The sequence below is a fragment of the Cibotium barometz genome, chromosome 41 (genome assembly GCF_041138505.1).
Source record: "Cibotium barometz isolate CiBa-2024 chromosome 41, ASM4113850v1, whole genome shotgun sequence".
NCBI classification, from domain to species: domain Eukaryota; kingdom Viridiplantae; phylum Streptophyta; class Polypodiopsida; order Cyatheales; family Cibotiaceae; genus Cibotium; species Cibotium barometz.
Genome location: NC_141086.1, coordinates 31898551 through 31911288, shown reverse-complemented (window position 1 = coordinate 31911288; position 12738 = coordinate 31898551). Strand labels below are relative to the sequence as shown.

The 12738-nt window shown below is 43.1% G+C and overlaps 1 protein-coding gene across 4 annotated transcripts in view; it reads right to left on the bottom strand.

Annotated features, from left to right (window-relative positions):
- The window catches only part of LOC147614868 (uncharacterized), an 81146-nt gene extending 69287 nt beyond the window's left edge, over positions 1 to 11859 (bottom strand). For 3 of the 4 annotated variants that reach the window (XR_015262995.1, XM_086780190.1, XM_086780192.1), the window contains exons 1-3: positions 11306 to 11410; positions 10968 to 11075; positions 10477 to 10561 (exon numbers count right to left, since the gene is read on the bottom strand). Coding sequence is in view for 3 of the 4 variants with exons in the window: in XM_086780190.1 (XP_086636316.1) it covers positions 10477 to 10561; positions 10968 to 11075; positions 11306 to 11356 (244 nt within the window). In the remaining variant the exon portion in view is untranslated. Of the gene's footprint in view, positions 1 to 10476; positions 10562 to 10967; positions 11076 to 11305; positions 11411 to 11826 lie in introns of those variants that run through there. The other variant, XM_086780191.1, reaches the window with a different exon arrangement.
- Positions 11860 to 12738: the final 879 nt, after the last annotated feature.

The window sequence follows — 12738 nt, the reverse complement described above, 5'->3', positions numbered from 1 at the left end:
TGACACATATATGCATTTGCAAACAATATGCTCCTCAAGATGCTCTACCTACTCCAATTTAACAGTCTCAGGGCTGCTCGCAAGCCTTACACCCATGGGCATCCCGCAGGACCCACGACTGACGGTACAACATGAGCATATGAAAGCACTCAATGCATCCAAACAATACATATGTCCCTCTTGATGCTTTACCCACTCTGCTTATGGCCACCCCGCAGGAGTCACACTCAATGATGCATCCATGAACATAATAAAGTACTTGATGTATCATACCAATATACATGCCTCACACGACACAATCCAAAGTATTACCCAATGTATTCTCAAGGGTACCAGGATCCAATGGCACCAGAATATAATAATACCTCAAAAAGTGTATGCATACATGCACAAATAGAGTTCGATCCATATATCCATGAACCAAACCAACTCTAGGACTGCTTGCAAGACTTATGCCCTTCATAGAGTCTCGAAGTGTTAGCTCAGGTTGCTGCAGACTTTGAGCTCAACCAAATCATGCCATTCCAAAGGAAATCAACTCCACAAATAGCATCATCTCAATATCCAATTGACCGATCTTGTGGTCAAGAACAGCCAGAACCATATGACAAAGATCAATGTCCTAATCTTTTTCAGTTATACCTTAGTTCCAAGGCAAAAACCATCCATAGTTGTAGTTATAGTTCATGGTGCGGCCGACTGTGAACCATACCCAACTTTACCATCTCATGTGACTAGTACACAATATCATAGAAGTCCCATAAGCAGATGTACTGTCAGCCTCAGGACCTTCGGGTGAATACAAAGATGTCACCGAGCGACTCCTAGATGACAACTGAGCCTGTCTGTAACAAGGGAGCGGAGGTGCTACCCCGCTCTTGAGCATCAAGCAATGCTCTAGACCCATGCTCTGCTGAACCTGAATGAGCCGTAACAAGAGTCGGCTCCAACTCAAAGGCATCAAGATAAAGCTGCAATCCTGAGGTGAATCTGCTAAGTCACCCTCCGCCATCCACTTCGCATCCATTGGTGAATAGTTCTTGAACTTTACAAGATAGCGACGAGAAACTTTACCTCGTACCTTTCTTTCCTTATGTGCCAGTATCTGCTCGGGAATAAGAACCTCATCAAGTTCCTCCACTTCCATCTGAGCCTCATCTGACACATCCTTAGGCACCCAAAACTTGCTTGCACTCCACCCAAGTGGTAAGCACAAGTCCCTAATGAAGCATTGTAGATCACCACTACTAAACATAGAAAGAAGCTGCCTTCCGAACCCATGAAGTCTCCGTGAAGATACCACTGGTGACAAAGTGTCAAAAGCCATAGCCTTCAACCCATCTCTTGCACCATAACACTTCAACTGCTTCTTGTTCCTGGTTGACTACTTCCTGTCCTTTGTGTGTTTTCTCCTGAGCTTCATCTTTAGCTTTTCCTCTTCACCTCATACAGGCAAAGACACACAATCCTGCACTGCCTTTTCACTTTCCACATGTTGTAGCTTTTGATGTGACTCATGAAACAACCACAGGCTCACCTCCTTGAGAAAGTCGAAGATATCCTGACAATGGAACCATGAAACCGGCCTTCAGTAATTTGACGGGCGGTGAAACAAACACTCGCACACAAAACACTTCAGCACCCTTCAGGATTTGGAAAAGGAAAACAAACAGGGGGAGCTAGAGTGCTCTTGCAAACATTACACGGACACCGATTGGCCCCAAAACGCAGTGGCGTCCCTTGCGGTATTTCTTTACTTGATCAAATTTGAGTACAAAGTACAACTTGTAGAATCCTCATCAATAGGATCCCTTATAGTTTCACCCAGGACTTCCAATAGAGAACTCTCGTTATCACAGCACAGCATACCATGAGAAGGCACACGTGTACAACACCTCCCTACTTGAAAAGGTCTTCTCCATCTCTACCATGGATCCCTCAAACCCTTTCCCAAACAGCAGTAGGGCTATACCATACCATATGTCCTTCCCTATATCCACAGCTTGCATGTAACCTCCAGAAAAACCTACAACCTGTTCACATGAATCCAAAGACATGTTTACTGTGGCAAGAAAGGACATAAGCAGAATAAGTATTTCAAGAAGCAACGGAGGGAAAGGATCTACAGCAATGACTCACGGGCAGCAAGATAATGGAGTTCTCTTGGATTCAGGAGAGACTCTGATCCTTTCTTCGGCTCTCGTGTCTTCTTAGTTGCGGTCTTGGATTGTGGATAGCGGGGCTACTTCACACATGACTTTCCATTGGGATTGGTTCTTCGATTTTACTGCTCGCCCGAGTATGGTGGAGGGGCATGCTCAGTTTGGCCATTTGAGCTTTCAGTACCTGCACAGCGGGCATTTAAAGATAGGTTGGTAGAGGGGCTCCCAGCTATCCAAACTCCTGAGAGTGTGCGAGGCTTGTCTTTGGGGCAAGCAACGGGGCAAGCAACACTGAGCCGCCTTCCGAAGGAGGCGACACCTAGAGCTTCGGTTCCCCTCCAGTTGGTGCATGCAGATCTCTGGGGACTTATGAGCACTGAGTCTCTTTGGCGGGCTCTTTATATGTTTGATGACTGCTCACGGTATGCTTCGGTGTACTTTCTTCAGTCGAAGGATCACGCTTTCAACAGATTTTGCGAACAGATTTTGCGACTTGGAGAGTTCAGGTGGAGAAAGAGTCTAACCATCAGGTCAAGACTCTTCGGACAGACAGAGGGGGGGAGTTCACTTCTCACGACTTTCAGAGGTATTGCAATACTCATGGCATTCGACGCCAGCTTACGGCTCCCCACACTCCTTCACAGAATGGGGTTACCAATTGTAAGAATTGCACTATCATGGAGATGGCTCGTGCGATGTTGGAGTATGCTTCCCTACCTCAAAAGTTATGGGCTGAGGCAGCTTGTACTGCAGTCTACATTCAAAATCGTTCGCCGACTTCTGCTCTTCCAGATAGGACTCCTTTTGAGGCTTTCTATGGTGAGAAATCCTCTGTTTCTCATTTCAGGGTGTTTGGTTGTACGGCCTTTGCTGATGTTCTTGATGAACAACGGTCAAAGCTGGATCCCAAATCCAGGTGTTTATTGGATACTCTCTAGTGTCCAAGGCATACAAGCTTTATGATCCTGATTCTGATAAGGTCATTGTTAGCAGAGATGTGATCTTTGATGAGACTCCTCCTTTCTCTGATAGGGATCAAGTGATCTTGCCTCCTCCACTTCCTCCTCCCTCCTCTTCGAGGCCTCTACTATCTTCAGACTCTCTACTGCACCTGATGATTTTGGTTGTTCTGCTTTGGAGTCAGAGTGGGTTGATGAGAGTAGTACTCTACCTTCACCGACATTGGCTCGTGTTCCACAAGTTCCCACTTGGCTGTATAAGTTAGTCAAGAATTTTGGCTTGGAGGAGCCACTGCTGCTCATGATCCTGGCGCCCTTTGACGATTTGCTCATGTTACTTCTCGTTCTGATTCAGGTGACTAATTTGTGAATTATGCTCTTATGTCTGAGATTATCCATGGTCTTCCAGAGCCTAGTTCTGTCAGTGAGGCTCTTTCTCAAGAGCCTTGGAGGGTGGCTATGCAGTCTGAGTTGGATTCCATTGAGCGTAATGGGACATGGACTTTGGTGCCTCGTCCAAAGAAGCGAAAGATAATTGGTGTTCGTTGGGTCTTCAAGACTAAGTACTGTACCGATGATGCTCTCAACAAGCACAAGGCCAGATTGGGGCCAAAGGCTACTCTCAACGTCATGGAGTGGATTTTGTTGAGATTTTCGCCCCGATTGCTCGGATGACTACTATCAGGACTCTGTTGGCTCTTGCAGGACATCATCGATGGCGTGTATTTCAGATGGATGTGAAATTTGCTTTTCTTAATGGTGAGCTCACAGAGGAGGTATATGTGGAGCAACCACCCAGCTTTGTTGTCTCTGGACAGGAGGACAAGGTCTATCAACTCAGGAAGGCTTTGTATGGCCTGAAGCAAGCTCCGCGAGCTTGGTATCATGGGATTGATGGATATCTTTTGAAGCTTGGTCTCTCTCGTTCTCATTCTAATCCCAATCTCTATCTTCTCATTTCGGATGGAGTGGTGGTGATTATTATTGTTTATGTTGATGATTTGATCTTCACGGGATCACACAGTGATTGTGTTCGTGCTTTTATGGATGCTTTTGCACGTGAGTTTGAGATGACTGATGTGGGCCTGCTTCGTTATTTCTTGGGCTGCGAGATTTGGCAGGCCGCAGACCCCGAGGGGTATTTACTTCTCTCAACAGAAGTATTGCAGGGCTGTCCTTGCTTGTTTTCAAATGTTGGACTGCTCACCTATTTCTTCTCCTATGGATCCTATTTGCTTGCGGAGTTGGGCTCTCCTTAGAAGGGTTCTACTTTACTTTGGTGTGATAATCACAACTGCATTGCTATTGCCAAGAACCTTGTGTTTCATGAGCTCGGATGAAACACATTGAGATTCAGTATCAATATGTTCGTGAGAGGGTTCTTGTTGGAGATCTTCACATGGAGTATTGTCCTACCAAGGACGCCAGGGCAGACATCTTCACAAAGGCGCTTCCTCAAAGTTCGGTACTTACCTCTCCTTGGTGTTTGTTATGCACCCCGACCTAGTCCTCAGAGGGGGTGTTAGTGTTCTTATGATCCTTGTCCGGGTGGACACCTTTTTCAGCTTTGTGTCCGGGCAGCCTCCTGTTTATAGGCACCCTTTCTTTTTTTTTTTGAGTTGGGTGCCCAACCATGCCATGAGGCCACTCCTTTTAGATTTGGACAATGGCCGCCCCAAGGCCCACATACAAATGGTCTAGCTTTTTGAATGAATTTTTTTTCTAGCTTTGCTAGCCTTTTTCCATGGTCCAGCACCACATGGAACTCTTGTATCACTTTTGGTCTCATAGACCCTATGGGTCTTTTGAAGACATTTAATATAACTTCCTTTCTTTCTGTCTCTCTTTATTGCAAGAATGGCATGTGGACATGCAAACATAGGCAAGCCCAGAGAGACATGTATAATGCAGTTTGCTACTTTCGCCCCAAGAAATATGCACATTTGCATAGATTCACTGTTACAGGACTGAGTATTTTACCTCTTTTCTTAAGCATCGCAATTATGTTTTAAGCATGTTTAGCATTCACTAATCATGTTTTACTCTGTATATGCATATGTAAGTTTGTACACGTGTGTGGGTACAGATACATGTTTAGTGTGTGTAAGTACAGGTGTGTGCATGCTCATATGTATGTACATGTGCATGTATGTGTTTTTGGGTATTTCTCTCCTCCTGTGTTGCAGGAACAAGCAATCTCTCCTTTTGTTGGGCACTCAAGGCAGCCTGTGAGGCAGCATAGAGGTGGCCAAGGGGGGGAAGCCAGGTATCAAAACCTGTAGCGCATAGCCGTGAGAAGGGGTTGCAGCCAGTGCAGCAAGAGGGCAGCCGGGTAGAAGCCCTGCGCAGCAATAACCGGTCAGCAGCTAGCGCAGCCCGTCTAGGTGACGTGGCACAAGCAGCTGACGTGGCAGAGGCGGCTGACTGCAGCACAAAACGGCGAGCAGTCCAGCAAGCGCACAGCCCAGCCCTAAGCGAAAGAGAGAGAGGCGAAGAGAGAAACGTAGAGAAGCCAAAAAAAAAAAAATTAAGACACAAGCATTCAAATAGTTTTTTTTTAAAGGGGGAAAAGCCATGCTTTTTACCCCAAACTTGTATAAAAAGGGGCCAAGGCTCTTTGTATCACAACAAAACTTGGGTGAAAGCTTCAAGGAGACTCCTCCTACGTGGAGCAAGGAGATCTCTTCTCGGAAGTTATACAAGGGCTACGCCAACTTCGAGTGATAAATAAATACCTGCGGGGGCGCCACGCTTTGGGGCCTGTTGGTCTCTTGTGCAGGAGCGCTCTAGCTCCATCTCTTCTTCTTTTGCAAAGTTTATTATTATTCCGGTTCATCAAGAGTTTTAAGTGTGATTAAGTTGTGCCCACCGCCCGTCAAGTCTCTAAAGGCCGGTTTCAAGGTTCCATTGCCGGGATTCATCGTCAACTTTCTCAAGAGGGCGAGCCTGTGGTCGACACATTTAATACTATGGCTGGAATTAGTGCGGAGATGAAGGATTTATCTTCAGAAGAGAATGACTACTTCGAAGAAGACCAGGAAAGCGAGCAAGAAATACCTCCCAATATGCCAAAATTTGAAGATGATGATGCCACCTATGAAGTAAAGATGCAGAGCTTGATGGAGGGATTAATGGAACTCGCGAAAGACTCACGTTTTCCACAAAACTTCAAGTTGAAACTTGATTCTAAACCACGGAAGCAGGAATCTGAGAAGAAAGCTAAGCCTCAACATTCGGCTCCCATCTACCCAAATTTTCAGCCATACCCTGATTCTTCTTCTTCTTTTCCCCCACCTACCTATGGAAACCCTGCTAATACTTCTCAGCCTGGTTACTTTGGCGGAGGCTCTGTCTTTCATTCCATGACGGAAGAATATAACAAGAAATTTTGGGATGCTTTGCTACCGGTCACATCCTTTAGGCCAGTGTCACTGGTTGAGCAGATAGACACGTACTGCTGTGGGTTACCCAAGGAGCTTCGTTACTATTGCATTAAAACAAAGGTCACCAATATGACTCAGATGATAGAAAATGCTCAGACTGGATATGCCATGCTAACTGGTCAGATGTCAGGATTTAAGGATCAACATCTCTTCTCAAAGAAAGCATCTAAAGAGGCAAAGGAGTCAAAGGACAACAAAGACACTAAACCACGAGAGAAGGGGAAATCCAAGAAGAGGAAATTTCAGCCCTTACCTCAAAGAACAAATGATGAAAAGAAAGAACTTATAGCTGCCAACAAATGTTTCTCTTGTGGAGAAGAGGGACATCGGTACTATAGGTGTCCGAAGAGAGCACTTCAAACGCAGATGATTCACACGAAGAGCCTAAAGCAAAGAAACAAAAACCGTCTGTTGGACTGGTACCTAGCTTGATAGGGTTGAAGCAAGGGGATGCATCTTCAGATTGTGTAGAGCATGGAGAAGACTTCGAGATCAGGAGGTTTTGATCTTTTTCGATCCTGGGGCTCGTGCAAACTTCATCACCCCCGAGCTTGCGACAAAGTTGGGCATCAAACCAAAAGAGATGGGTGTGTTGCATGAGGCTACTTTGGCTTGTCCTGGACATACGGTTGAGGTTACGCCGATCATTAGGAAACTGCATCTTAGTGTGCAGACTTACACGGACAGAGAGGATGATTTCTACATTGTGCCGTTGGAGGGTTGTGAGGTTTTGTTGGGTATGCCTTGGTGCCATAAAGTTAAAGCGGTGGTAGATACTTTCAATAGGAAAATTACTCTCACTCACAAGAATAAGGAATACACTCTTGATGTTAAGCTTAAAGGAGAATCTATTCCTGTTGTATCGGCCTCGGCCATTTCTCGTTTAATAAAGAAACATCTTTCTGTTTACTTAGTGTATGTTAAAGAGAATCAGGACACAATAGAGTCCAACTTGTCTAAGTTGGACAAGGAAAGAATGGATTTTCTCAAAAGTTTTCAAGATTGTTTTTTAGAGACTTTGCCCGGGGAGTTGCCACCTGCTAGGCCTGAGGATCATATGATTGATTTAATTCTTGGAAGTTCACCTCCAAATAAGCCACCTTATAGGGTGAGTGCAGCCCAACAAGAACAGATTATGAGCCAAGTGCATGATCTGTTGGACAAAGGGTTGATTCAGCCGAGCTCTTCGCCCTATTGTTCACCAGTGCTATTGGTACAAAAGAAAGATGGTTCTTGGCAGATGTGCATTGATTACAGGGCATTGAATAAGATAACCATCAAGAACAGATTCCCTATACCACGAATCTATGATATCTTGGATCGGTTACAGGGAGCAACTTACTTCAGTCGCATTGATCTGAAGAGTGGATACCATCAAATTCACATTGATCTGAAGAGCAACTTACTTCAGTCGCATTGATCTGAAGAGTGGATACCATCAAATTCGCATCAGACCAAAAGATGTATGGAAAGAAGAGTGAATTTTTCATGCAAGAGATTCACTTTCTTGGGCACATAGTGTCTAAGGATGGCGTCAGGATGGATCCAGCGAAAATTGAAGCGATAAAGAATTGGCCAGATTTGCAATCTATACATGATGTACGAAGTTTCTTAGGACTTTGTTCATATTACAAGAGGTTTATCCAATTCTTTGCAGAAATTGCTTCACCCTTACACCACCTGACCAAAAAGGATGTAAAATTTTGATGGACAGAGAAGGAAGTGGAAGCCTTTAATAAGCTTAAGAAAAAGCTTACCACTGGTCCAGTTTTGGTTCTACCATATCTACATAAACCTTTTGTGGTACAATGTGATGCATGTGGGAATAGCATTGGAGCTGTTCTTATGCAAGATGGGCATGTTATTGCTTATGAGAGTAGAACTTTGTCACCAGCAGAAAGGAATCTACAAGTATATGAGAAGGAGCTTCTTGCGATTATTCATGCTCTTTCTACTTGGAAGCATTACCTTCTTGGGACTGATTTCATTGTCCAGAGTGATCATCAGACTTTACAATACTTCCCATCTCAGAGAAGCATATGAGATGGGCTAACTTTCTGTCCATGTTTCACTTTCAGATTGTTCATGTGGATGGCAAAAAGAATGTGGTTGCGGATGCCTTGTCTAGGAAACCACATGTGGCTGCCGTCTCTATTATCTTTCATCATGAACTTGATGAGATGCGAGAACAGTATGCTCATGACGCAGATTTTGAGCGGATTTTTGATCGTTTGACTGAAGGAGAGCAAGTTGAACATTATTCTCTCAAAGAAGGATTTTTTATGATGCATGACAAATTGTGTGTCACATCTCAGTTAAGGCAGAAGGTTTTGACAGAATGCTATGCTCCGCCTTATGCAGGCCATCGTGGTATTGAGGCTACAGTGAAAGCTTTGGAGGCATTCTTTTATTGGCCTAGTATGCGCAGGGATGCTCATGCTTTTGTTCGTAATTACATCATTTGTCAGAAGGTGAAGTATGACCGTCGAAAGACAGTTGGGTTACTTCATCCTTTGCCTATTCCAGATAGACCGTGGGAGAGTATTGCTATGGATTTTATCTTTGATCTTCCTAGGACAAAGAGTAAGAATGGGACTATCGTGGATCGTTTCAGCAAGCAGGCCCATTTCGTTCCAGTCAGAAAGAAGATTAATCCAGAGCAAATGGTGAGGATATTTTTGACAAATATCTTCAAGTACCATGGGATGCCCACATCTATTGTTAGTGACCAAGATCCTCGAATGACGAGTTTATTTTAGAGAGCATTGTCCGAGAACATGAAGACTTCGTTGAAGTTCTCATCGTCTTTTCATCCACAAACAGATAGGCAATTGGAAATTGCCAACTCAGTTGTATTGGATCTTCTAAAGTGTTATGTTTCGGATCATAAGGAGCAGTGGGAAAAGTATCTTCCTTTGGTAGAGTTCGCTTACAACAACACCATTCACACTTCGACTATAAGACACCTTTCGAGATTGTGGAGGGCGGGAAGAAAGTACCTCCAATCCTACATACAAAAGATAAGATCTTCGAGGCAGACTGTTTTGTGGAGAATATGGATGAGGCTTACAAGAAGGTCAAGTTGGCTCTTCAAACTTCAAAGGACTCAGGAGAAACAAAGGAAAGCAGCAAACCTTCACCGTCGATCATTGGTTTTTGATTTGGGTGATTGGGTACTTTTGAGATTTGAGAAGGCTAGACTCAGGAAAATGAAAGGTAAACACCACCTATATCATAAAGTGAGTATGCGGTACTATGGGTCTTTTCAAGTGATTGAAAAGATGAGTGATGTTTCTTATCGTCTTCAGTTACCAATTACCGGATCATTGGAGGATTCATAATGCATTCCATGTGAGTCTTCTTAAACCATTCAAGAGGTGAAGTGCCTACAAATCAGGTTGATGAGACACAACCAGAAGTCGAAGAACTAGATGAGATTCTTCAACCGGAACAGATTTTGGCACATAAAGAAAGAAAAGTCAGAGGAAAAGTTTCACGACAATATCTCGTGAAGTTTGTGAACTATTCACCTATGGATTTGAAGTGGATGGAGGAGGGTGACTTGGCATATTCACCGAGGATACTAAAACTTTATCTCGAGGCTTTTGGTTTGGAGCCTACCTTAGTGCTTCAACAGGTTCAGCTGTGGATTCTGGAGTACTACCTGTTACTCAAGAGGGAGGTGACTCCGCTCCCTTGTCACAGAGTTCACATGGATGAGATCTAGAAATCGCTTGGTGTTCTTCTTAGCACACCCGAGATAATAAACTGACAGTATATCTAGAAAGCCGCGCTCAATTTTGCAACCCATATTGGCACACAATCAAAGTCGTAAATCAATATTTATACAAAAGATCCTACAAACATCAGTAATTTTACTCCCCAACAGCTTGGCAAGCCTCGAGTTCATACCTAGTTCTTGCAAGTCCTTGGCATCCGTCTCTCGGGAAACGCTTGCTTCCTCTCTCATCAGATGCTCTGCAAGAGATACCGACTCCTGAAAGCCATACCTGGCAACTGATTAGCATGCAAAACCCTAGTTGAATTGAAATATATTATCACTAATCTAAAAAACCATGTCACCTATCACTGTGTCCCCACAATTCAGCATGACTCTTGATGATGTGCAATGCCCTCCTTGACATTTTTTAATGAAAAGTGGAGGAAATTTGATAAAATTTGGCATATAAAATGAAGATAATTTGATGAAACCATGTTGAAAATAAAGATAATCTTGTAAAAATAGAAAAATGAATACAACCCATGCAAGTTCTACATCACATAGAAAAAGGATGGCATTTCAAACCTAGTTTAGCTAGCACATATAAGTACTTTGTGGAGATTATTTCAGAAAAAGAAAAATTTAATATAAAGCCACCATATAAGTAAAATGATAAAAATACCTCTGGTAAGATTGCTCTGCAAGACTGGAGGTTGGGCAGAGGTTGCACTGTGCGATCAGGTGGTTGCAAACCCTCTTCTTGCAAAGCTCTCGATGCATCAAAGTCAAACTGCATACATTTCAAGGGAGGAAAAAATAAAACATAATTAAAATCAAAACTAAGATTAAGGCCATATAAAAACATAATTAAAATTTAGGGAAAGGCTTTGCAAAGCTCTCAATGCATCAGAATCAGACTGCATACATTTCAAGGGAGCTTTAAAACATAATTAAAAACACTAAGCTTAGATTAAGACAATATTTAAAAAAGAATGAAATTTAGGGAAGGTCTTTGCAAACCGAAACGAAGCTGAAAGCAGGATCTTGGTTTTGGCTTTCCTGACTCTCCATTCGAGCTCAAAGCTTTCTCTCTCGTCTGCAAATCCTCCGCTATGCCCAAAATAATAATAATAATAATAATAATTAAAATCAAAACTAAAATTAAGAGCATATAATAATACTGTAGTTAAAAAAATTGGGAATTTGATATGGACCAAAAGAGAAAGAGAGTCCTAAAAAATCTTCACATAGAAGCCCTTTGTTTAATTGTGGCATATTAGCATGTATGTACAAATTAAAGTCCCCTAAGACCTTCATGTATGTGCGAATTAAATCCCCTCCCTTTTGGTAACTTTTGGCTTTTGGGGGCTCCATGTGGGGGAGAGTGTGGTGGACGGGGAGAGAGGGCCTCTGAGCCCTCTTGTTCGTAGCTTTTGATTAGATAATTACGCCCCCATCATGTTTGTACACATCTCTAAACTATAACTCACATTGTTTCTAGAGCTGCAGCCACGTGGCAGAAAACTGTATCGCCTGCATAAGTGTAAGGGTGGGGCAGACTGTGCAAGGGTGGGAGTAGTGTCGTAGAAAATTGTATCTCATGCATAGGTGTAAGGGTGGGGCAGACTGTGCAAGGGCAGGGGTAGTGCCGCAGAGCGCAGGGGTGCAGAACTAGTTCTACTAATCTATGCTTTGTCATACCCTTCCTTGAATTTATCAAGTACTTACATTTTTGCAACGGCGTCATATAAAAGGAAGACTAATGATTCAACCGTGACATCACATTGACAAGAGTATGAAATGTACTTTGAAAGTTGTGCCCTTCAATAAAACAATCGAGTATTAAGAGAAACAATCTCTAGTTGTTGAAAGAGTTATCCAAAGGATGGTACGATGATGAGGGTACTATGATGAGCTTCTTTAGAGGACAAGAGATCATGATGTTATTAATAAGGCAGAAGTAGTACTAATCTATGCTTTGGCATACCCTTCCTTGAATTTATCAAGTACTTACTTTTTTGCAACAACATCACATAAAAGGAAGACTAATGATTCAACCATGACATCACATAAAAGTAGTTCCCCCTCCTCGTGTGAACTTTCCTCTTCTACCCATTCCTCATGTTCTAATAATAGGGTATGCCACAGTATAGCGGGCTCTGGCCATGGATCTTCCAAGAACGGCAGTCGAAAATGCCTTGGGTACTTGGATCTTCTTTGGTCTATGGTTTTGGGATATGCTATGTGCTATGTACCAAAGAAGTAAGCATTCTCTTCTATTTTGGGATATGCTATGTGCTATGTCCCAAAGAAGCAAGCATTCTCTTGTATTTTGCAATTTGAGCTGCCTGTGGACTCTAAGATAAAGAAGTAAAAAATTGGCAAGCTCATATGCCGAGCATGCCATTTCTATTAGCTTTCGTTAAGCCTTAGCAAAATCAACCATCACTTAA